This window comes from Anabrus simplex, chromosome 5 (genome assembly GCF_040414725.1).
Source record: "Anabrus simplex isolate iqAnaSimp1 chromosome 5, ASM4041472v1, whole genome shotgun sequence".
Taxonomy (NCBI): domain Eukaryota; kingdom Metazoa; phylum Arthropoda; class Insecta; order Orthoptera; family Tettigoniidae; genus Anabrus; species Anabrus simplex.
In genome coordinates, this window is record NC_090269.1 from 131,215,314 (window position 1) to 131,239,628 (window position 24,315).

At 37.8% G+C, this 24,315-nt stretch overlaps 1 protein-coding gene across 3 annotated transcripts in view; it reads right to left on the bottom strand.

Moving 5' to 3' along the window:
- LOC136873846 (3-hydroxyisobutyrate dehydrogenase, mitochondrial) overlaps positions 1–24,315 on the bottom strand; it is a 74,198-nt gene that overhangs the window by 35,401 nt on the left and 14,482 nt on the right. For all 3 annotated transcript variants that reach the window (XR_010860181.2, XR_011018261.1, XM_067147124.2), the window contains 2 exons: positions 16,702–16,880; positions 3,407–3,528 (listed from right to left, as the gene is read on the bottom strand). Coding sequence is in view for 1 of the 3 variants with exons in the window: in XM_067147124.2 (XP_067003225.2) it covers positions 3,407–3,528; positions 16,702–16,880 (301 nt within the window). In the remaining 2 variants the exon portion in view is untranslated. The remainder of the gene's footprint in view (positions 1–3,406; positions 3,529–16,701; positions 16,881–24,315) is intronic.

Below are 24,315 nucleotides of genomic sequence, written 5' to 3' on the forward strand. Positions count from 1 at the left end.
TTATAATAATAATAATGAAAATGAGTCGGATATTTTAAATGGTTGTTGAGGATTAAAACTAAGCGATGATTGTGATGATGGATTTTTATGATGATATTTGACGACATGGGACCGCTTGATATAAGTGTTCAGGGAATAATAATGATTTTCCGCCCAACAACTGGTATTGTGTAATATATGACTCGATTATTATTTTTCTTTTCCCTGAGGGTTACGAGCACGTTCTTCGAAGTTCCCTAACCGATGGTGGTGATGATTATGTCTTCGAATTCTTTTACTCATCCTATTTTGTCGTTTAACACAAGTCATGGTGAATCTTTACTATTATTGGCTAATAATGCGAGGGTCTTCAACCTAATTCTGAAGGGAGACATAATAATAATAATAAATAATAATAATAATAAAAATAATATCCTCAACAGTGTGATAAAATCTGTTGATAAACAGTTGGGGGAGATTGTGTTACTGCGCGACAGCTTATCCCTGTGTTTCCAGGAGTGTTTATTCTTTCAGTGATTTTCTTGTGATTTATTGTCCAATGATATTGTAGTTCACGTTGATTGTGCATTTTGCTACGTGATACTCTATCTATCCACAGTGTATTAGTTAGTGAGATATCGTTTCATATGGTTTATAAAATGAATACAGTCGAACGAAATCTATGAAAGAGGGGAAATATGCCAAAGAATTTCCAAAGAGTTTTGTAAAGAATTTCCAAAGAATTTGTTTAGAATTTTCTAAGAGATTTTCAAAAATGTGTCAAAGAAGTTGTAAAGAAATTCTGTCGAAGTATCTTCTGATGATAATGTTTTGAGATTTCCAAGTGTTTTGCAAGCCGATTTTCAGAGTATGGGAAAAATAGTTTTTTTTTTTTTTATTGTGCTAAATCTCCTAAAGCAAGATAAAGGAAACTTCTAGAAAGAAAATAATAATTTATATTTTCAGATGAAAGACATTGTAATTTGGAAAGAGTTAATTGGTGGGAAGTTACCCAAACTTTCACGAGGAGGAAAATAATTTATAAAGATTGATGAAGCAAGGGAATATTGTAAATTTCATGGTTTAATGTAGCATTTTCCCTTTGTTTTGATCATAACAACATTATCGCTAATTTTGTTAATTGGTCAAATGTTGCAGTTCTTTACGTGGAGAATTGACCTAGGGTATGGCTTCGGAGAGTGTTTCATTGAAGATGAAATCGAAGCTAATGGAACCCATGAGCATGCTGTGGACTCATATTTATTTTGCTAACGAGAAGCAGTTAATTTAAATTATGTTTGTGTAAATATATTTTCTCTTCCTTTTACTTGCATTGTCCAGGCTGGTTTTATATTTTAATAAATAGTATTGTTATTTTGTTCTGATTTTTTTTTCCATGTTATGTCACCTATCCAGTCACTTATTCTCTAAAGGTCGGCCCCGAAATAGTAAAGTTGGCCCTGCGAACAGTCCACCCTTTTGGGACTCTCGCTCCGCCGACTGAGCGACCCCGGAGAAGGGGACAATATAAAGTAAATATAGTCAGTTTTAGTTACTCATATCACATCATTCATTTCATCTCATTAATTCCTCTGATGAGGTTGACGTCAGGAAGGGCATATGGTTATAAGAACCTGCTACAAAGATTTGTCTCGCTTCATACTTGACCCCGTAAAGAAAAGGAATAAGGGTATCGTATTATCATATAATGCAATGTTGATACAAAAGAACTTAATGGCCAGTCATTTGCCTCTGTCAAATGAGCAGTAGGCTTACCACACAGTAAACCTGAGTAAATCTGATCACTGCTTTCATCTGAATTATCGTCTTGTGCCGCCAACTTCCCTGCTACCGGTGTGTCGTCATTCCAAATGACGTCATCTTCACTGCCATCTCGTCAATCATGCACTCTCATACTCTTTGGACATTCACTGCTATCAACAGCATTTGAGGTCTCGTCTTTTGAAACCCGACTATATATTCCAAACAATGAGAATCTATTCCCAAATGTTTTCTGGAGATTGCTACACATACACTAGCAGAAGCCACTCCTTCCGAATAATGCCGTGCTGTAGAAAGCGTGCCAAACGACCAGCTGATAACTAGCATATGTTACGAGTTGTACTTCGAATGTAATACAACAGTGACTGGAAGCATTCTTTGGATAACTGCGGCTGTTGAAGGCCAGACCCTCATATTTCATGCTTGTTCTCTACATTTATCACATCATGATTTACCTAAATAACTGTAAATTGTTTAGGTTAGGTATGCTATCAAGTGCCTGAATAGTGCCAGAAGTGAAGTTCGACGACGGAAAGAATAAAAATAATTAACAGGAAAGTTTGCTGCATTTATGGATATCTACAGGTGTACCAATGCATTTTATTATCATATTGTTAATTTTGTAGGTTTTTTGACTCCATTTTTTTATTAACGCATAGTACGTTTTGTTTGATGTCTCTGAAAATCGTTAAAAGTGGGGACGTAAAATCAATACTATTATTATTATTTGTTAGGTACGTTGGCAAGTAAAACAATTGTTATGATTGGATTGTTTTTATCACATTTTAAACTTACTTCTCCCCAGAAAATAGCTGTATTTGCCCAAGTTATGAGATATTAAACGATCACTTACTTAATGATCTCGCCTGCTATATTAATAGCAACAACCATGAATATTTCCTAACTAAAGTAAACTCATATCCTCATCCCGAGGTTGTGCAGCTCTTTTTAGACACACCCCCAGTGGAGGGGAGTTGCATGTACCATTTTAATCACATATGAACCTTCATGCCATTGGTGAACCTCTGGCATTACAGTACTGGGAATTGAACTAAGGCTCCCAAAAACGGCAGCTAATTGTGCTAACCATTATGCTGGTGGACATTCTTAACTACAAAACGGACATACGCTATAGCATGAATGATGCGTGCTGCTCAATGAGCGGGTTGGACACGAAACTATTCACCTATTTGTGCAACGTCATCAGAGCTGCAGTAGACCTACGCTACGGAGGTGGACATTTCTTAACTAAGAAACACAGATGTACTGCTTGACTTCATTGCGTGGGCCGTATGAACGAAACTGTTCACAAATTTTTGTGATGTTATCAGAGCTGCAGCAAGGCTTGTACCCGCTTTAAAATGGAATTGTTGTTCTTCTCTGATGAATTACATTGGAGGGTCTTGTATGCAGGATTTATTTTTTCATTTTCTTCGTCTCAAAAAACGGGGGTCTAATACATGAGTAAATACGGTATCTATAATAAGTTTCTCCGTCCATAAATCACAGTGGTTTTTTTTAATATAGAGAAAAGAAGATGTATGTATTGCGTACTGTTATGTGCTGGCAGAACAAACATGGTATACATATATTTTTCCAGTTGAAGGTAAAGGCATTAAATAAAACAAGCATCCATTATACTTGCCTCCAGATACTGGTGCATCTAAGAACACTGCTCCTTCCTTCTCTGCTATTACTGCAAGACCATGTGGTATGGAAGGATCAACAGTGCTGCTATCTATCAGTAAAGTGCCACATCTCACAGATCTATAAATAGATATTTTCATAGCATGAGAAATTGTATTTATTTAATAAAGAACTTGGAATTAAAATACATACAGAAAATGCTAGTTTGATGAAAATGATTTAATACTAAAAGAAGGTCCCCCCCACCTTTTTAAATTCCAAACTCTTATTACATTCAGCAACTGATATTTCCAAATTACAGAGTTTGTACGGAGAAGTTAAATATGCAACCATAGAGCTGATATTCAACAGAATGTCTTTATAGTGTTTGATCAAAAATACAGACCATATAGTTGCAACATTCACTCACATTTAAAATTCTTTAGAAGCTCTAACAAATGTATTTAAAAAAAAAAAAATTAAAAAAAAAATATATATATATAAAAATGTATATAACACAGCAGGCATAACTTATACGAAGACACCCTCCCATTTTCTCTTGTAACCTGGCTGGACATTACAAATATCCTCTATGAAACATCTGCAGCAACAGCAGACTCCCTCAGCAAGTCCTGTATGGTGAACTCAGCCCTGGAAAGAGGACTTGTGGTGCTCCTCTGAAGCGATATAAAGACCAACTTACACAGACCATGAGAAGAGAAGAAATAAACTCAAATACTCGCACTGGAACGCCCTCGCTGGCGTACTATCATCTCAGCTGCAGTTGCACAGTTTGAGCAGGAACATCGAAGACAGGGAGAGGAAACTCACCAGAGAACGAAGCTACGTCAAACACTGCCACGTCCCCCACCTTACATCAGATGCAACATGTGGGGCCGCATGTTTTATGCAAGAATTGATCTAATAAGCCATCAGCGTTACCTTCGTCGTGTGGACTAAGGATTACAGAACTGCAGGCAAGAAACAAAAACTTGGATACGAGTATCGGCCGCCGCCGCCGCCGATTATTTTGCAAGAAAACTGCACATAATTCTGAAGTGCAAAATGAACAAAAACTCATTACATTAATATAAAAATTACAGTTGATGACATTTTGACATCTCAGTTTTGTTGTAAAGATGATGCAACAACATATAACAATGAAACAATTTTTTAATTTGTATTCTAACTCATTATGTACATCTTGGCTGTAGAATTCCACTGTTCTATGGCTAGGTCTTGGGAGAAATCAGGAAACCACAAACTGACAAGGCTGATCAGATTAAAATTTCTTTGACTTATTAATATACCATGTTAACGATATTTTGAGTAATCTAAAGAAAACACTTGAATGTGAGATACACAAGAACCTTGTTTCTGGTTGTTCTGTTTTTTCTTTTCTGAAAGCGAAGTACAGCCAGATATTTGTGATTCTGCTGATGAAGTCTGTGAAGTTTTTGACCCCTCTGAGTCTCTTGAAACATTTGCAAATGTTTCTGGTTGCTCAGATGTAGATGATGATGTAAATGCCTTGTTGCAAAATGACAGTGGTGCAAGATATGGCACAATGACGAATGACAGAATTATTGCAACCTGTTCTACATGTAAGGACAACAGTGATGGTGAATTGGAATACAAATGTGGCTTAATGACTCCTGCAGAGGCAACATCACAGCAAGAAAAACTAATGGCTTACTTAGAATGGAAACAACCACAATTGAACCGTATTGGTGAAACGCCTACATGGCCATGCTGTGCTCAAATGCTATACCAATTTGAAACAAAAGAAATTTGTACGCTATTTCAGTAAATTAAAATCAGTGGACTGTGTGGCTTATATTCATTTATTAGTTTATTTCCAGGTTATCCAGATTTTTGTTAATCTGGATCACCTTTAGTCCCATCTAGTCCAGATAAATGAGTATTTTGTGTATTACTATTTACCATCATTCAGCAATATCCTGAGAAAATGTTCATGTTCATCACGATCTTACAACATGTTTAAGAGGTTCCACCTATTCAATACACTGATATACAGTTGCACAAATTTATGTTGACTTTTAGGCCCATGTAATGATAGGCCTTAGATTTCGCTTGGTAAGCATCATCATTTAAAGTGAGAAACTTCATAATTGTTCCGTATTGAACTGAGAATCACAATCTTAAAATATGTTTAAGAGGTTCCACCTATTCAATACACTGATATACAGTTGCACAAACTTATGTTGAAAAGGGGGTAGCAGCCTTTCGGAAGTTGCAAGGGTGGCAGTCTAGATGATTGAATGATATGGTCTTGTAATAATACTTAACATGACTCAGCTGTGTTGATACTGCTACATGGCCGAAAGCAACAGAAAACTACAGCCGCAACTAACTCCTGAGTATATGCAGCTCTCTCTGTATGAATAATATATTGATGATGCCTTCCTCCCGGGTAAAATATTTCGGAAGTAAAATAGTCCCGCATTCGGATCTCTGCGTGGGGACTACATGAGAGAGGCAATCATCGGGAAGATGGATACTGATATTCTGTGAATAGGAGCGTGGAATGTTAGAACTTTGTATTGTTGTGGTAAGTCACAGAATCTGAAAAGGGAAATGGATAGACTAACGTTAGATGTAGTTGGTGTAAGTGAAGTACGTTGGCAGGATGATGATGCTTGTTTAAAGGAGCCTAACATCTAAGGTTACTCAAGTCGATTAAATCAAACAAGTCTTTTTATAAACCGACCTGGGTTATTTTATGGCTAATGTTCAGAAATCTGTGGGGCCAACCATAGATTCATACCTATTGTAATCGAAAGAATAAACAATATAAGTTTTTGGTTACTTCCCCCTTCGCTAACCTTATTACTTAGAAGCAGTTTGGTGGGAAGCTTTTGGTACTCTAGGTATAATTTATGCAATAATAGCAATTGGTCTTTTAGGATTTGTTGTATGAGCACACCATATGTTTACTGTAGGAAAAGATTGATTCTCTCGCCATAACCATTAATGCACAAATTCAAAAACATGTTCGCAGGAAGAGCAGGACTTTTTGCCAGGCGACTACACAATTATCAACACAAAATCAAACAGGGGAAATGCAGGAGTTGGTTTAATAATGACTAAGAAAATGTGGCAGCAGGTAAGCTACTACGACCAGCACAATTGTTGTCAAGATAGACACCAACCCAATGCCCACCACAATAGTGCAAATCTATATGCCCACTAGTTCAGTGGATGATGAAGAAATCAAAAGAATATATGAAGAAATAGAAGATTTAATACAATATGTAAAAGGTGACGGGAATCTAATTGTGATGGGAGACTAGAATGCAGTGGTAGGCCAAGAAAGAGAAGTTAATGCAGTAGGAGAATTCGGATTGGGACAAAGGAATGAAAGAGGAAGTCAGCTGGTTGAATTCTGCATAGATTATAATTTAGTCCTTGCTAACTCTTGGTTCAAACACTACCAAGGATGGCTGAATACGTGGACAAGACCTAGAGACACTGAAAGTTATCAAATAGACTTCATTATGATTAGGCAGATTCAGAAACCAGGTGTTAGATTGCAAGACTTTCTCAGGAGCAGATGTGGACTCTAACCACAACTTGTTATTCATGAAATGTCATCTGAAGTTGAAGAAATTGAAGTAAAGAAGGAATGCAAGGATATGGGATCTAGACAAGCTGAAAGAAAAGAGGGCGAGGGATTGTTTCAAGGAACATGTTGCACATGGACTAAATGAAAAGGCTGAAGGAAACACAGTAAAGGAAGAAAGGAAAGATCAATTACCAATCAATGGATAACTCAGTAAATACTAAACCTGATTGACGAATGACGAAAGTACAAGAATGCAAAAAATGAGAAGGGCAGAAAAGAATACAGGCGAATAAAGAGTGAAGTAGGTAGAAAGTGCAGGACAGCTAAGGAAGAATGGCTGAAAGAGAAGTGCAAGGATGTTGAAGGTTGTATGGTCCTAGGAAAGGCAGATGCTGCATACAGGAAAATCAGGGAAACCTTTGGAGAAAGATAAATTAGGTGTATGGATGTTAAGAGCTCAGATAGAAAACCACTTCTAGGGAAAGAATACGAGGCAGAAAGGTGGCAGGAACATATCCAATAGGTATCAAGTAGAGAAGCAGATGATAGAGTTCCGGAACTACAAGAAGCTGTTCATGCTGATGACATGGGAGACTGAATTCTGAGGTCAGAATTCAATAGATCAGAGACCAAAGTACGAACAATGCACCAGGAATTGATGACATACCTCAGAATTAATAACTGCCTTAGGAGAAACCAGCATGGCGAGGTTATTCCATTTAGTGTGTAAGCAGTACGATACAGGAGAAGTGCCAACCGATTTTTGGCAGAATGTTGTTTTACCTGTTCCCAAGAAAGCCGGTGCTGATCAGTGTGAAAACTACTGCACCATTAGTTTAATATCTCATGCCTGTAAAGTTTTAACATGTATTATTTACAGAAGAATGGAAAGACAAATTGAAACTGAGGAGTAGATCTATTTGGCTTCAGAAGAAATGTAGCAACATGTGAAGCAATCCTGACTTTACGTCTGATCTTAGAGGACCGAATTAAGAAAGACAAGCCCATGTACATGGCATTTGTTGATCTAGAAAAGGCGACTGATAATCTTGATTGAACCAAGCTATTTCAGATTCTGAAGGTGATCAGGTTCAGATACTAAGAAAGGAGAATTCTCTACAATCTGTATAAAAATCAGTCTGCAGTGATAAGAATTGAGGGCTTTGAAAAAGAGGCAGCAATCCATAAAGACGTGAGGCAAGGCTGCAGTTTACCCTTCTCCTTTTCAATGTTTACACAGAACAGGTGATAACGGAAATCAAAGAGGAATTTGGAAAGGGAATCACAATCCAAGGAGAGGAAGTCAAAACCCTGAGATATGCCAATGATATTGTTATTTTAAATGAATCTGCAAAAGATCTGGAGGAATTACTGAATGGTATGAACAGAGTCTTCAGGAAGGAGTTCAAGATGAAAATAAATAAGTCTAAAACAGATGTAATGGAGTGTAGCTGAACAAAGTTAGTTGATGCAAAAAATATTAGATTAGGAAATGAAGTCTTAAAGGAAGTAGATGAATATTGTTACTTGGGTAGTAAAATAAAACACAGGTAGAAGTAAGGAGGACATAAAATGCAGACCAGCACAACAAGGAAAGCCTTTCTTAAGAAAAGAAATTTGCTCACCTCGAACATTGATATAGGAATTAGAAAGACTTTATGACGACTTTTGTCTGGAGTGTGGTATTGTATGGAAATGAAACAGGGACAATAATTAGCTCAGAAAGAAAGATAATAATAGCTTTTGAAATGTGGTTTAAAAGAAGAATGCTGAAGGTGAGATGGGTAGATCAAATTGCAAATGAAGAGATACTGAATCGAATTGGTGAGAGGAGAATGATTTAGCAAAATTTAACCAGAAGAAGGGATTTAATTAATTTTGTGTGGCTATTTCTAGCCGAGTGGAGCTCTTGTAAGACAGACCCTCCGATGAGGGTGGGCGGCATCTGCCATGTGTAGGTAACTGCGTGTTATTGTGGTGGAAGGTAGTGTTATGTGTGGTGTGCGAGTTGCAGGGATGTTGGGGACAGCACAAACACCCAGCCCTCACGCCAATGGAATTAACCAATGATGGCTAAAATCCCTGACCTGGTCGGGAATCGAACCTGGGGCCCTCTGAACTGAAGGCCAGTACACTGACCATTCAGGCAACGAGTCGGACAGAAGAAGGGAAAGAATGATAGGTCACACCTTAACACATCCAGGACTAGTACACGTGGTTTTTGAGGAAGTGTAGGCACTAAGAGTAGTAGGGGCAGACCAAGGTATGAAGATGACGAGCAGATTAGAGCAGATGTAGTAGTTACATAGAAATGAAAAGTTTAGCACAGGATAGATTGGCATGGAGAGCTGCATCAAACCAGTCTATGGACTGATGACTCAAACAACAACAACCGGGCGAGTTGGCCGTGCGGTTGTGAGCTTGCATCCGGGAGATAGTGGGTTCAAACCCCACTATCAGCAGCCCTGAAGATAGTTTTTGTTTTTTCCCATTTTCACACCAGGCAAATGCTGGGGCTGTACCTTAATTAAGGCCATGGCCGCTTCCTTCCCAATCCTAGGCCTTTCCTATTCCTTCGTCGCCATAAACCTATCTGTTTCGGTGCAACATAAAGCCAACTGCCTTACAAACAACAGTGAAGTTGTATGAAATTGATTTTCAGTGACACAATGTTACATTCTAAAATGTTAATGTACGTATGTTTGTGATGCGTAAGTGCTAAAGATGTACTTTTTCACTGATCTGGATATAGACATTTTTCATCAAATTGTCATCATGCCTCTGAACTTCAAAGAGAGAACTGTCAAAGTCTTCTGACACAACAGTGTCAACATCGGTTATCGTCCCAAAAGTATCACTGTATGTAAATTATGAGGACTGTAATTAAAATAGTGGCAATATTGATAGAACACAATATTTAATGAACTGAAAAGTACAACTGTATTACATTCCTTCAATGTCATCACCCGCAAAGTCTATTACCTTTTGCCAAATGTTGGGAACCCATTGGGGACTGTTGGCAACGCGTTTGCTGTTGATGACAGTAATGGAGCGCCCTACTGTGCAGAGTACAGATGCTACGTCATGAAATCGGCAGCCTTGGAGGGGTTCCTCAAATTTCAGAAACAGTCCACCAATGGTCTACAGAAACGAGACCACTCACGATCTCAATCCATTTTGAGGAATGGACCCGCAAAGTCTATTACCTTTTGCCAAATGTCGGGAACCCATTGGGGACTGTTGGCAATGCGTTTGCTGTTGATGACAGTAATGGAGCGCCCTACTGTGCAGAGTACAGATGCTACGTCATGAAATCAGCAGCCTTGGAGGGGTTCCTCAAACTTCAGAAACAGTCCACCAATGGTCTACAGAAACGAGACCACTCACGATCTCAATCCATTTTGAGGAATGGACAGACGACCTGTGTGGTGCAAATCCGCAGTCTCATTCTGAAACGCTTTGATCCACAGTGCGACCGTCCTATACGGTAATGCATTCTTGCCACAGGCTTCACGTAATCCTTGATAACATTAATTTGCATTTATGCCACGGGCAACCTCAATTTCAATCCACGAACGCTTATCACCTTTTGAAAACATGCTTTAGAGCGGTGAAATTGACACTCTTCACTTCATCGCCACACAGCAACAACACTCCCAACTGGATGCCCATCAAATGCACACTACATATCAACAACAGCGCCACCTGACCGCTCCCATATCCTATTAAATTGAAAATAAGAAATAAGTGGTTCAACCTATTCAATACAAGGAAAATAAAAAATGTAATGTTACATTCTTATTTTATTAAAAGCGGTACCGGTTTCGACCACTATTCTGGGTCATCATCAGCCGATTAAATAAAAATATAAAACAATGTATTGTTTTAGGAAGTCTTTAAATGCACAAGCTAACCAAGCAAAACATAAAGCCTACTGTTACATAGGCTTAAAGATCAAGATCACCAAATTAGGAAAACATATCGACTTCCTAAAACAATGCATTGTTTTATAATTTTATTTAATCGGCTGATGATGACCCAGAATAGTGGTCGAAACCGGTACCACTTTTAATCAAATAAGAATGTAACATTACATTTCTTATTTTCCTTGTATTGAATAGGTTGAACCACTTTATTTCTTGTTTTCAATTTAATTGTGATACAGTTCAATACGGAACATTATGAAATTTCTATCTTTAAAAACCATATCCTATTTGCGCATGCCCGATTTCCTGCGAGTGTCTGGACTAAGTTGCTACTACTTTATTTACAGCCCTCGTAATTAACACTTTGAAGACGATGTCACCCCATGTGGGGTGACGGACCCTCATACAAAATATAGTATGTCACCCCTCATAGGGTGACACGGCAGTGTGTCCAGGCCTTTCAACTTTAGGCTGTCGCACGAAACTAGCGCTACCATTCGCTGTTGTATTGCATTGCTTGTTCACGTAAGGTGTTCATAGAGTGCAGTGCAGTGCCCATTCCTTTCTCAGCACGCTGGGCATTGCGCAACAAACAGTGGAATTTCTCTATGGGGTGACATACGCAACCATCAGAATTCAATTATTAATGGCAAGGAAAATAATGTGGATTGGAGTCTATTATTGCTTTATTCTTACATACTGGTTGAGATTTAGCATTCAGATTAAATTGTAAACCGGGGCTACATGTGAATTAAAAAAATGTTTCTGCAAACCTGGGAATGTTCCCCAGTAATTGTCACTGGCTGATGGTTTGGTTGAATCATTGCCCGATGCAGCACCGGAATCTTTGCTAGTGTCCTCACTACACAAACTACTGTTGAATTTTGACTCGGAAAAGGTGGCATCACATTGCAAATCCTAAATGTCAACATCTCTTGATTCAACACTCGAACCCTTTTCAGGTTGTTCTATCTCTCTATCGGTAATCATGGCTTACTCAACACAGAAACACATAACATGAATTAATTTCTTGTCACAAAACTGTAAATTACAAGGAACTCGTTGAAAGGCGCGTAATTCAACAGCTCACAGTACAGAGCACAGTGTTCCACAACAACAAAGGTAAAAAGGCCGTCACCCCTGTAGGGGTGACATGCGCTTTCTCTGTTGCATAGTCAACCTAATAACCATATGTCACCCCAATGGGGGGACACAAAAATAGTAACTTTGAACATAAAATATGTCTTTGATTATCATCTACAAATGAAATTACGAACATCCATAGCCCACAACAACCTGAAAAATGGATACGGCATTTCAGCAGTTTACCGCAGAAAAAGCAAATGTACACGTCGACGCTAAAGTGTTAAGGAAAGCAGGTCTTTGTCTGTATAAAGATTCATCTAATAATATGCCTACGTTAAAAAGTTCAGATCTCTGCATGCCATAGATTTGGCTGGGCATCACACACACAAAGACAAACACCTCCTTTTATTATTATAGATTACATAGACTCACAAGCGTGCTGGTGTTCAGTAAAGAATTGTACACTTCGCGCATCAATCATGTTGCAGGCAAAAGTAAATACTATACCAGTTGTTCTGTTATTAATTTAAATTAAAAATAGTGGTTTGTGTAGTGTAGAAAGCAGTAGTGATAGCTAAAGGTGATGAGTTTCCACTGGTTAATGGTAAAGATGTGAGCAAGTGAATGATATTTTTCATGTTTGGCTCCTAAGAAATTTTGCTGGCACCTTGATTTTTTTAGACTTCCTCAGGAAATTCATGAGATTTGTTGCAGTACTCGTCAACAGCTTTAAGGAAAAAAAAGAGGTTTAGTACCACACATTAACTCAAAAATAAGTTGAGACCTTCACTGCACAAACATAGCAGCTAATTATGAATGGCCCAAGTCTAGAAGATCTTGAACAAACAATATCATCAAAGCACTGGTATTTTCAAACAAAGGGATATCGACATGTTAGGAGGGACTAAGAAGAAAGCAGTAGTGATGGCTAAAGGTGATGAGATTCCACTGGTTAATGCTATAGAGGTGAACAAGTGGATGATATTTTTCATGTTTGGCTCCTAAGAAATTTTGTTGGTGCCTTGATTTTTTTTTTTAGATTTGTCCAGCCCTGGACTATGGTGACTTCTTGTGCTGCTTGTAACTGTTCCAGTCATTTTGACACATTTACAGTCCTCTTGATCTTAATGATTTAAACAATATCTGATTCATTAAACAGCCTGTTAAGGTCACAGTTTTACCTTCTTACCCATACTCAGTTTCCTTCTACTTGCCCAAAACTGCATTTCTCAAAATTATCAAGCTACTTTTCATCAGATTTTGACAGTGATAATAGGATAATATAAAAGATATTTCATACATTACCAGAAGGTTCCTGAAAATTTGGTCAACCCAAACAAACAATGCAACAGTAGATTTTTTGACAATTTGCTGTATGTCGCACCAATACAGATAGGTCTTATAACAATGATGGGATAGGAAAGGGTTAGGAGCGGAAAGGAAGCAAACATGGCCTTGATCAGGTACAGCCCCATCATTTGTCTGGTGTGAAAAATGAGAAACCATGGAAAACCATCTTCAGGGCTGCCAACAGTGGGGTTCGAACCCACTATCTCCTGAACGCAAGCTGATAGCTACGTGACCCAATCTGCACAGCCACTTGCTCGGTCCTATTATAATTGATTACATTTTTCTATACATTTAATTTTTGGAGCAAATATACCAGTTTACAAATATGAAAGTATAATTTACTCCAATCAAAGTTAACATTCATAACAAGTAATCTCTTAAATGTTTGATGCTAAATTGCTAAATTTCTAACATAGTTATCCTACTGTATGCTCCATCTGCTGAAAAACATAGAGGCAAGGGAAGATCCTCAACTGAATTCTATGTTGTGGTGATTATTTTATTAAGGGGAAGTGAAAGAGAGCGAATGACCATTATGGTCATGAAAATTAAATATGCTCTAGACCTTGCAAATCTAATACCATATGGATAAGAAGAGATAAGATATGTAAAATTTGTGTAGTTTTATTTAGGTATTTGATCATGTTGTAAATTAAGCAACACATGTCCAGTTAGCATGTATGGTACTAGAATGATGAAGGAAAGAAATTGCTGGCATTGTGCAAGAGGAATGGATTGATTGTAGGAAAGTCATGGTTTAAGAAGAAGGAGAGCTCCAAGTAACATGGCATAGCAGGGATTGGTCACTGAAATCAGTTGTGGACTATATGCTCTTCGACTGAGAGATGAAGAGGAACATCATAGATGTGAAGGTAATACCATCAGTGGCCTTAGAAAGTGACCACTGGCTGTTGCTAATGAATCTCCGAATACTGAAAGAAAGAAAAAATACAGAAGACCAGGAAAGGAAAATAAAAGTATGGAAACTGAAAGAGAAGGAAACCAGGGAAGAGTATCAAGAACTAATAACAAAGAAATTACCAACAGATGAACCAAGGACAGGAGAGAAGAAATGGGAAAGATTCAAAAGTACTTTTGTAAAAGCTGCAGAAACAACATCTGGAAGGACCTGCAGAAGGAAGAAATGGAGGGAGACACCATGGTGGAATGACAGGGTGAAAGAAGCAGTAGGGAAGAAAAACAAGACCTTTCAGGTGTGGTTCCAACAAAGAACACCAGAGATAAGAGAAGATGATACAAACAAATGGATGGAAGCTAAAAAGGTGGTTACAGAGGAAAGGAGGACATGGATGGAGAAGCGGACACAGATGATGGAGGAAGATAGCAAAGGCAATCGGAAAGTATTGTATGGAATGGTGAGAAATAAAAGGAAGAGTAGGCAGAGTAAAGTGGAGAGAATAGAGGGTAAAAATGGTAACCTAGTGGAGAAAAAGGAGGAAATTAAACTAATCTGGAAGGAATACTTTGTGCCGAATGTGGTTGGATTAAGTGAAGACAATCATTTTGAGGAAATTGATGACAAGTGTGATGAGAAAATGGAGGAGCTGACATGGACAGAAGTGGAGGAAGCTGTGAAGAGGACAAAACTGAAAAAGCACCAGGAGTGGATGAGTTAAGTGTACAGATGATAAGAGCTGCAGGGGAAGCGGGTACACAGTGGCTATACAGGATGATGCGCGTAACGTGGAATGAGTAAAAAGTATCAGAAGATTGGAAGAAGGGTGTAATAGTACCCATCTTTAAAAAAAGAGACAGAAGAAAATGTCAGAACTACCGTGGCATTAACGCTGATGTGTCACTGTGACAACATATACAAGAAAGTACTTAAAAAGCAAATAAGAAAGTCAGTAAAAAAAAGAATTCACACAAGAACAGTATGGCTTTAGACGAGGAAGGTAAACTACTAACCTCATATTCACAGTGAGGCAGCTACAAGAATGGTATTATGAGTATGGGGAAGATTTGGTAATGGCCTTCATGGACATACAGGAGGCATATGATAGTGTTTGTAAACACAAGATCTGGGAAGCTATGAGAGTAAAAGCAATAAATGAGCGGATAGTGACAAGGATGAAAAATATGTATGATGGAAGCGAAAGCTGTGTTAAAGTCGGAACCAAAAGAACCGGATGGTTTAAGTTAACATATGGTGTAAAGCAAGCAAGTGCCCTCTCACCTCTACTATTTATAGTGGTGATGGATGCTATAATATGGAAGGTAGCACAGACCATTGGGGAGAGAAGAATGAAGGCGGTGTTGTTTCCAGATGGTCTACTAATATAGGGAAACAGTGAGAGTGAAGTTCAAGAACAGTTAAATGTACAGGAGGAAGTTGTATCATCTTATGGAACAAAGTTCTCTGCCCAAAAGAGTGATGTGCTAGAAACACACGAAACAAGAATTGAACGTATAATGGCATGTCATTAGGACGGGAGCAATTGAAAAGAGCTGAAAGCTTTAAAAACCTGGGAAGTATAATTGAAGAAAATGGAGGAAACAGGATGGAAATAAATGAAAGATCAGAAATGTGAGTGATGAAGGAGAGGGATAAAAGTAGAATACAAGCATTGAAAATGAAGTTTCAAAGGTGTTGAGTAGGTTTAACAAGAATGGACAGAGTAAGAAATGAGAGAGTTCGGGAAATAGTAAACGGGGTACCCCTACAGGAAAAGATAGAAAAATCAAGGCTGTACTGGTATGGACATGTTAAGAGAATGGGAGAAAAGAGGATACCACAAAACACGTTAGAAATGGAGTTGGGAAGGAGACCTAGAGGAAGACCGAGGGACAGTTGGATGAAAGGTGTAAAGAAGAGCATTGAGGCAAGAGGAGGGAACTGGACAACAGTAACAGAAGAGAAGGGGTGGATGGACAGAAAACGATGGAGAGGCCTATGTTCCAAACAGACCCAGCCTGTGATTGGAAATTGTCCCAGATGATAATGATGATGGTGAATTTAAAAACTACCTACTGCTGATGTGTCTTTCTCAGTCAATTTCTAATTTTGTATTATTTGTAGATTTAATTTTGTCTACTCTACAACCACAATATGGCTGTGCACATGTTTCTGTTTGAGATATTTTTTTCACTTCTGCACAGCTGGTTAGCAGGGCTTGTTATGCTCATCCATTATGTGTTGAATCAAAATTGAAAACTGTTTCAGTACATAACCTGTGAGATACTGAACCAAGGGAAAAAGCTGCACAGCTTAATGCAACACAATAGCAGCCAATAGCACAGAAGTACCTGAATAACTTCAAATTTGATTTGAATCCATTTAGACATATGTAAGCACCTTCACTCACTCACAGACAAAAACCGTAGCAGTAACTGAACATCACATACTCTAAAATGCCATTTTCCCCTCGATACACGTCCATGACTTGACTGCCGTTTGCCAACATGGTAATTATGCAGTCACTCTCAGCAGCCACATCTGCAGGACTTTTACAAGCTGTTGCTCCTTCCTCAACTAAACTTGCCATTGCCTCCATGTTCACATCATATACAACCAACCGACGGCCCTGAAAGCAGATATTAACGTTTTATTACAATTTTTAGATTCCTTCAATAATACACAAAAGTTAAAACTGTCTTTTACTAAATAATAACAAAGAAAACCCTTTCATTTTTGTTCTATCATTCTTAAACATTACTGCAGAGATTTAAATACTTCCAGAAATAATTAACTTGGGGACTAATGCAGCCATGCCAACTTTAGAAAGTAAAAAATCGGGAGTTTTTTTTTCTTTTTTTGTGCAGCATTTTCTGACATGTAAATCTGACACATCTAAAATGCCATTTCCACCTCGATACAAGTCCATGAATTGCCGTAACACATTATATTACCCAATTATGTAATTTCACTTATTTCTTGATTTATTTATAAATACTGAAATACTGCTACATATATCTGAGCTTTAAAACACAGGACTCTTCATTGTAACTGCCTTAGGGCTCTTCATAAATTTCTGAACTAGATATATGCTCAAACACTGGCCTTGTTGAACAGGTTTGAAGAAAGTAGAAGAGAAGATGGAGGGAAAGGAGAAGGTGGTAGTGTTTCACGTTGGTACTAACAACGTAAGACAATCAGGTATAAGTACCAACATAGTTGGGGATGTGTGGGACCTGGTAAATGCAGCACAGGTGAAGTTTAAGGAAGTGGAAATTTTTATCAGTGGAATACTGTGTAGGAGGGATACTGACTGAAAGATGATTGCGGATTTAAATGAGACTATGGAGAGGGCATGCAGGAAACTGGGAGTGAGATTTCTAGATCCTAACGGGTGGGTAGGAGATAGGGGTCTGCGCTCAGATGGCCTTCACTTAAACCGCAGGTGTTCATATAAGTTAGGAAATTTGTTTAGAAGGTTTATAGGGAGGTACAATCAGTGAAACAGGGTGACCTAGGGAGCAGTGTTAAGGGAACAGGGAACTGGAAATCAAGTAGGGATGACATAAAAATGTTAGTGCTCAACAGTAGAATTATTGTAAAGAATGGAATAGAATTAAGTAATTTAATAGATATATACTTACCAGATATTGTAACAGGAGTTTAATCATGGCTGAGAAATGATATAATGGATGCAAAAGTTTTCTCACGGAACTGGAGTGTGTATCGTAGAGATAGGATAGGAATGGTGGGAGAGGGAGTATTTATTCTGGTGAAAGAAGAATTTGTAAGCTATGAAAAAGTTAAAGATGACATGAAAGGCAACTTGATGTCTTTGGAGTGTACAGACCGGGAAACGGTAGCGCTGACACGGATTCAGAATTATTTGATAAGATTATCAGCTAATTGGGAAACGACATGGAAAGGAACGTGATTGTAGTGGGTGATCTCAATTTACCAAATATCAATTGGGAAGATAATGCGAACGACAGGAAGCATGACCAACAACTGGCAAATAAGTTAATATGGGAAGGGCATCTGATTCAGAAAGTGATGGAACCAACTAGAGAGAAGAATATTCTGGATGTGGTGCTGGTAAAACCAGATGAGCTCTATAGAGAAACCGAAGTAACAGATGGTATTAGTGATCACGAAGCTGTCTTTGTGGTAGTTAAAAATAAATATGAAAGAAAGGAAGATATTAAAATTAAGACTATTAGGCAGTTCCATATAGCTGATAAAATAGGCATAAGGGAGTTTAAAAAAAGGAACTATTACCAGTAGAAAACAGTATAAAAATTTAAACAGACTCTGGGGGTTTAAAGCAATTGTTGTACTTTTAAAGGTGGAAAGGAATGGTAAAGATCCACTATATAACAGAGAAGTAAAGGGACTAAGAAGGAAGTGCAGGTTGGAAAGAAATAGAGTTATAAATGGCTGTGGAAGTAAGGAGAAATTGAAGGAACTTACTAGGAAATTGAATCTAGCAAAGAAGTCAGCTAAGGATAACATGATGGCAAGCATAATTGGCGGTGATACAAATTTTAGTGAAAAATTGAAGAGTATGTACAGATACTTTAAGACAGAAACAGGTTCCAAGAAGGATACCGGTATTCCAGGAATCATTAATGAACAAGGGGAGTGTGTATATGAGGATCTTCAAAAGGCAGAAGTATTCAGTCAGCAGTATGTGATGATGCTTGATGATGCTTGTTGTTTAAAGGGGCCTAATATCGAGGTCATCGGCCCCTCAGCAGTATGTAAAGATTGTTGGTTACAAGGATAATATCCTGATAGAAGAGGTGACTAATACTATGACAACAATGACATTTACAGTACGATACAGAAATTGAAAACTAGAAAAGCAGCTGGAATTGATACAGTTTTGGTGGATATACTAAAGACAATGGGTTGGGATATAGTACCATATCTGAAGTACTTACTTGATTGTTTGCATGAAGGAGCTATACCAAATGAATGGAGAGTTGCTATAGTAGCTGCTGTATATAACGGAAAGGGTGATAGACATAAAGCTGAAAATTACAGGCCAGTCAGTTTGACATGCATTGCATGTAAGCTTTGGAAATGCATTCTTTCTGATTATAAGTACATATTTTTGCTATTTGCTTTACGTTGCACCGACACAGATGGACAGGAAAGGGCTAGGAGTGGGGAGGAAACGGCCGTGCCCTTAATTAAGGTACAGCTCCAGCATTTGCCTGGTGTGAAAATGGGAAAGCATGGAAAACCATCTTCAGGGCTGCCAACAGTGGGGTTCGAACCCACTATCTCTCGAATACTGGATACTGGCCGCACTTAAGCGACTGAAGCTATCGAGCTTGGTGTCTGATTATATTAGACATGTTTGCAAAATTAATAATTGGTTTGATAGAAGATAGTTTGGGTTTAGGAAAAGTTATTTCACTGAAGCTCAACTTATAGGATTCCAGCAAGATATAGCAGATATCCTGGATTCAGGAGGTCAATTGAACTGTATCGTGATTAACCTATCTAAGGCATTTGATAGGGTAGATCATGGGAGACTACTGGCAAAAATGAGTTCAATTGGACTTGATAAAAGAGTGACTGAATAGCTGGCTATGTTTCTTAAAAATAGAACTCAGAGAATTAGAGTAGGTGAAGCTTTATCTGTCCCAGTAATAATTAAGAGGGGAATTCTCAAGGAAGAATATGCTGAGTGCGAACCCGGCCGGAAGTGATATACTCTTTGTTTAAAGTGCAGATGCAAATCTAACACTATATCGTACCCTACATAGCAATATGTTACCAGTTTAGCTTTTCATTGTCATACTGTCATACTGTCTTGTTTAAAGTGCAGATGCAAATCTGTCAGAACATCGTACTCTACATAGCACTATGATACCAGCTTAGTTTCTCATTGCCATACTGTTTTATACCAGGGACAACAGACCATTCTGCCTTGTTGCTATTTGATTATTATTATTTACATGGGTTAGATATGTTTATTTTGCAGGAATTATTATATGTGTATGTTAGATTAAGCTGCCTAGGTTGGGCATTATTATTTTTCTCCTTAATAGATCAATAAGGCTTCAATGCTGTAGATCGGAGCAAAATAAAGGCATTTCATTTCATTTCATTTCATAAGAGGGGAATTCCTCAAGGCAGTATTACTAGACCTTTATGTTTTCTTATATATATCAATGATATGTGTCAAGAAATGGAATCAGAGATAAGGCTTTTTGCAGATGATGTTATTCTGTACAGAGTAATAAATAAGTTACAAGATTGTGAACAACTGCAAAATAACCTTGATAATGTTGTGAGATGGACAGTAGGCAATGGTATGATGATAAACGGGGATAAAAGTCAGGTTGTGAGTTTCACAAATAGGAAAAGTCCTCTCAGTTTTAATTACTGCGTTGATGAAGTGAAAGTTCCCTTTGGGGATCATTGTAAGTACCTAGGTCTTAATATAAGGAAAGATTTTCATTAGGGTAATCACATAAATATGATTGTAAATAAAGGGTACAGATCTCTGCACATGGTTATGAAGGTATTTAGGGGTTGTAGTAAGGATGTAAAGGAGAGGGCATATAAGTCTCTAGTAAGACCCCAACTAGAGTATAGTTCCAGTGTATGGGACCGTCACCAGGATTACTTGATTCAAGAACTAGAAAAAATCCAAAGGAAAGCAGCTCAATTTGTTCTGGGTGATTTTTGACAAAAGAGTAGCGTTACAAAAATATTGCAAAGTTTGGGCTAGGAAGACTTGGGAGTAAGGAGATGAGCTGCTTGACTAAGTGGTATATAAGGCATAGAATCTCAAGGATAATTTAATAAAACCACCTATTCAATACTTTCCACGTTTAATGTGGTTTGAATCTACATTAATTTATGTAGACTTATCAGGTCAGGTACATGTTTCACCCATTATTTGGGCATCTTCAGCCTGTAGACAACCTTTAGGTCAAGTTTTGGGACCTTTTTAACCATATTATATAATGTATGTACGTTAATAATCTCTTAAGACTAACATGCCAGGATAATAATTTTAAAAATGTGAACAAAACATATCTGTGGGTAACATAAATTAATGGTGTTTTAACACAAATAAAAACTTGTTGGTCCTATTCCATCTGACTTAGAAATATGTCCAAAACTAAAATGAATCTTGTAAGTATGTGGTAATATAAGTGGTATGTCCCACGCTGTCAGTGGAGAGATGGGGTGGAATGACATCAGTAGACGAATAAGTTTCAGTGGTGTCTTTAAAAGTAGGAAAGATCACAATCTGAAGATAAAGTTGGAATTCAAGAGGACAAATATTCGTTTATAGGAAAGGGATGTAGGGATAGGGATAACTTACCAAGGGAGATGTTCAATAAGTTTCCAATTTCTTTGCAATCATTTAATAAAAGGCTAGGAAAACAACAGATAGGGAATCCGCTACCTGGGCGACTGCCCTAAATGCAGATCAGTAGTGACTGATTGATTCTTCAAGAAATCTTCCACCTGAGGGAGCGAAATATTCTATCTATGAACTTGAGGGACTAGCCATGCTCTTCACTCTGGAAAAGTTCTGTATTTATTTGGTACAGGTCAAATTTGAATTAGAATCTGATAATTAGGCTTTGAATTGGGTCTTGGGTAAACCTCGTCGTACTGGTCTGGCTTTTCAATTTGAACTGCACCACCTTAAGGGATTAGAGAATGCGGTGGCTGATAGTCTACGCGGGAAGTTTTCTGACTGTACTTCCAGTAATTGTAAACTTGTCTCTGCTTGGGCGATCACTGAAGATCTTTCTTCTGGCAAGACCATTACCCCATATGTTTTAAGAAATTGTGTCCTCTGTTGTCCGTCCTGTCAAGACCAGAAGATGAAAATTGTAATCCCTGCTGTCTTAGTGCCCATGATCTTTAAATATTATCATGAGACTTCCCTAGGAGGTCATCTGGGAGTTTTTGAGAACAGGAGAAAATTCACGAGTTTTTCATTTGGAAATCTATGAATGAGAAATAAGGAAGTTCGTCAAATCCTGTAAAATTTGTATGGTTAGCAAGCCTCCTTTGAATACTAAATTAGGTTTACTGTCTTCTCATAAGGCTACTCACCCTATGGAGCGTTTGTACATTGAATATGTGGGGCACTTTCCAAAACTGAAAGGAAATGGTAATAAGTTCATATTTGTGTGTGTGGACAGATTCACCCTTTTTTAAATTTTTGTTATTCCAAACATGACTGGCCACAGCTCAATCTATGATCAGTTGCTTAAACTCCATTAATGCTTTATTAGGACCTTGACCTAAGACTACTATAGCAAAAGAATCTGCTCCTAAAGAGAAGTTCTTTACTTTCACTTTCAACAACAATAGCGTTTAGCAAATTTCTAATGTTAAAAAAAAAAAAAAACATAAGATCAAAATAGCGTTTAGAACCTCCCATACCAACTCCAGACTAATTTTCAATTTGCACACTATCAATAATAATAATAATACTAATAATAATAATAATAATAATAATAATAATAATAATAATAATAATAATAATAATAATAATAATAGATATTTGAACACCGGAGTTTATAAATTAGAATGTCAATCCTGTCATTCCGTCTATATCGGTCAAACAGGTCGCAACTTCATAATAAGGTACACTGAACATCTGAATTCTCTTAAATATAATAGTTTTTCAGCATCATAAAGAATCTGGTCATGAATACACAACAACTGATCAAGATCTTAAGATCCTCCATTGCGAGCAAAAGGGCACTTTGCTCAGCATTCTTGAGAACATCCATATTGATATTGATCAATTTAGAAACCCCTCTTATAATTTAAATGAGATCAACGAAAAAAACACATTTTACTTGAAACGTTCATTCCATTTCTGTGTCAACAATTCCATAATAAAAACAAACTCTGCTTCCAGATCTCCAACTCAAAAATACCCCTCCATCCCTCTCTCCCCACCGGCTTAGTGCCTCCCTTCCTCACTCCTTTCACTTCTTCCCCTATCCTCGCAAACACAGCTGAGCCAGCTACAAGCACTACCAGTGGAAGCGGGATCTCTAATCTGAGGTCAGGCCATTCGAGAGGGCAATTAGTCTAAAGTTTTCTTTTTGTTTATCTTTCATCTATTTGCCCAAGCTTCTCACATATACATATTCATTTTTTCCATTACAGATTTGGATTTTATTAACTGTTTCCACTACAGAGTCACACACGCAACACTTGGCATTGTTTCCTCTCCTCTGTTGCCCTCTAGACTTTTCGAGCATGTGACTCAATGAAGATAGACTGTTTCTCAAGTTTTATTTTTGTGATTTCATTCTCGTTTTTTAGTGTGACATACTGTACTTTCAAACTAAGAGGTTCTCAACCTTGCTACTACCAAATACAGTAGAGACAATACGCGACACTGAGCGAGATATCGAGGGACAGCTATTGGAGCTCTCTTTAGCGAGTAGACCTGAGAACTACTGATTCTGTCGTACGAGCACGTGTATTTGTGTGTGAAGTTTTTGGTGTTATTTATGCATTTTCAGTGAGTTCACATAATTAAATAGTAGCGTGTGTCATTCCTTGATATCTCCTCTCAACATGAGGGGAAAGGTATGTGCTGTGTTTGGCTGCAGTAACTATGAAGTAGAGAAGAATGCGCTGTCTTTCTTTCGCTACCCTTGTGACAAGAAAGTGTAAGTAATATTGTGTTTACATATATATTCTTCCCGTGACAAAGAGATTTTTATAGTACTTCATAATCTTCTGACCTGCTCGACCCATATTTTAACTGGCTTAAAATATAATATGCATATTTTATTGTAAAGTGCAGCGGTTAACCTTCAATACCAATGTGTTGTTGTAGGTGTGATCTGTGGGTTTTGAAATGTCACAGAAGTGATTTGGATAAGGTGTACAAGAAAGAGGGGACATTACACTTATATAAGAATTATAAGATCTGTTCAGATCATTTCTAGGCCAGTGACTTTAAAAATCCTCGATTATACAGCCAAGGGTATGTTACATTTTTACTCTAATTGTACGTAAATATTCCTCAAAGCATCACTTAAAGTTAAAAA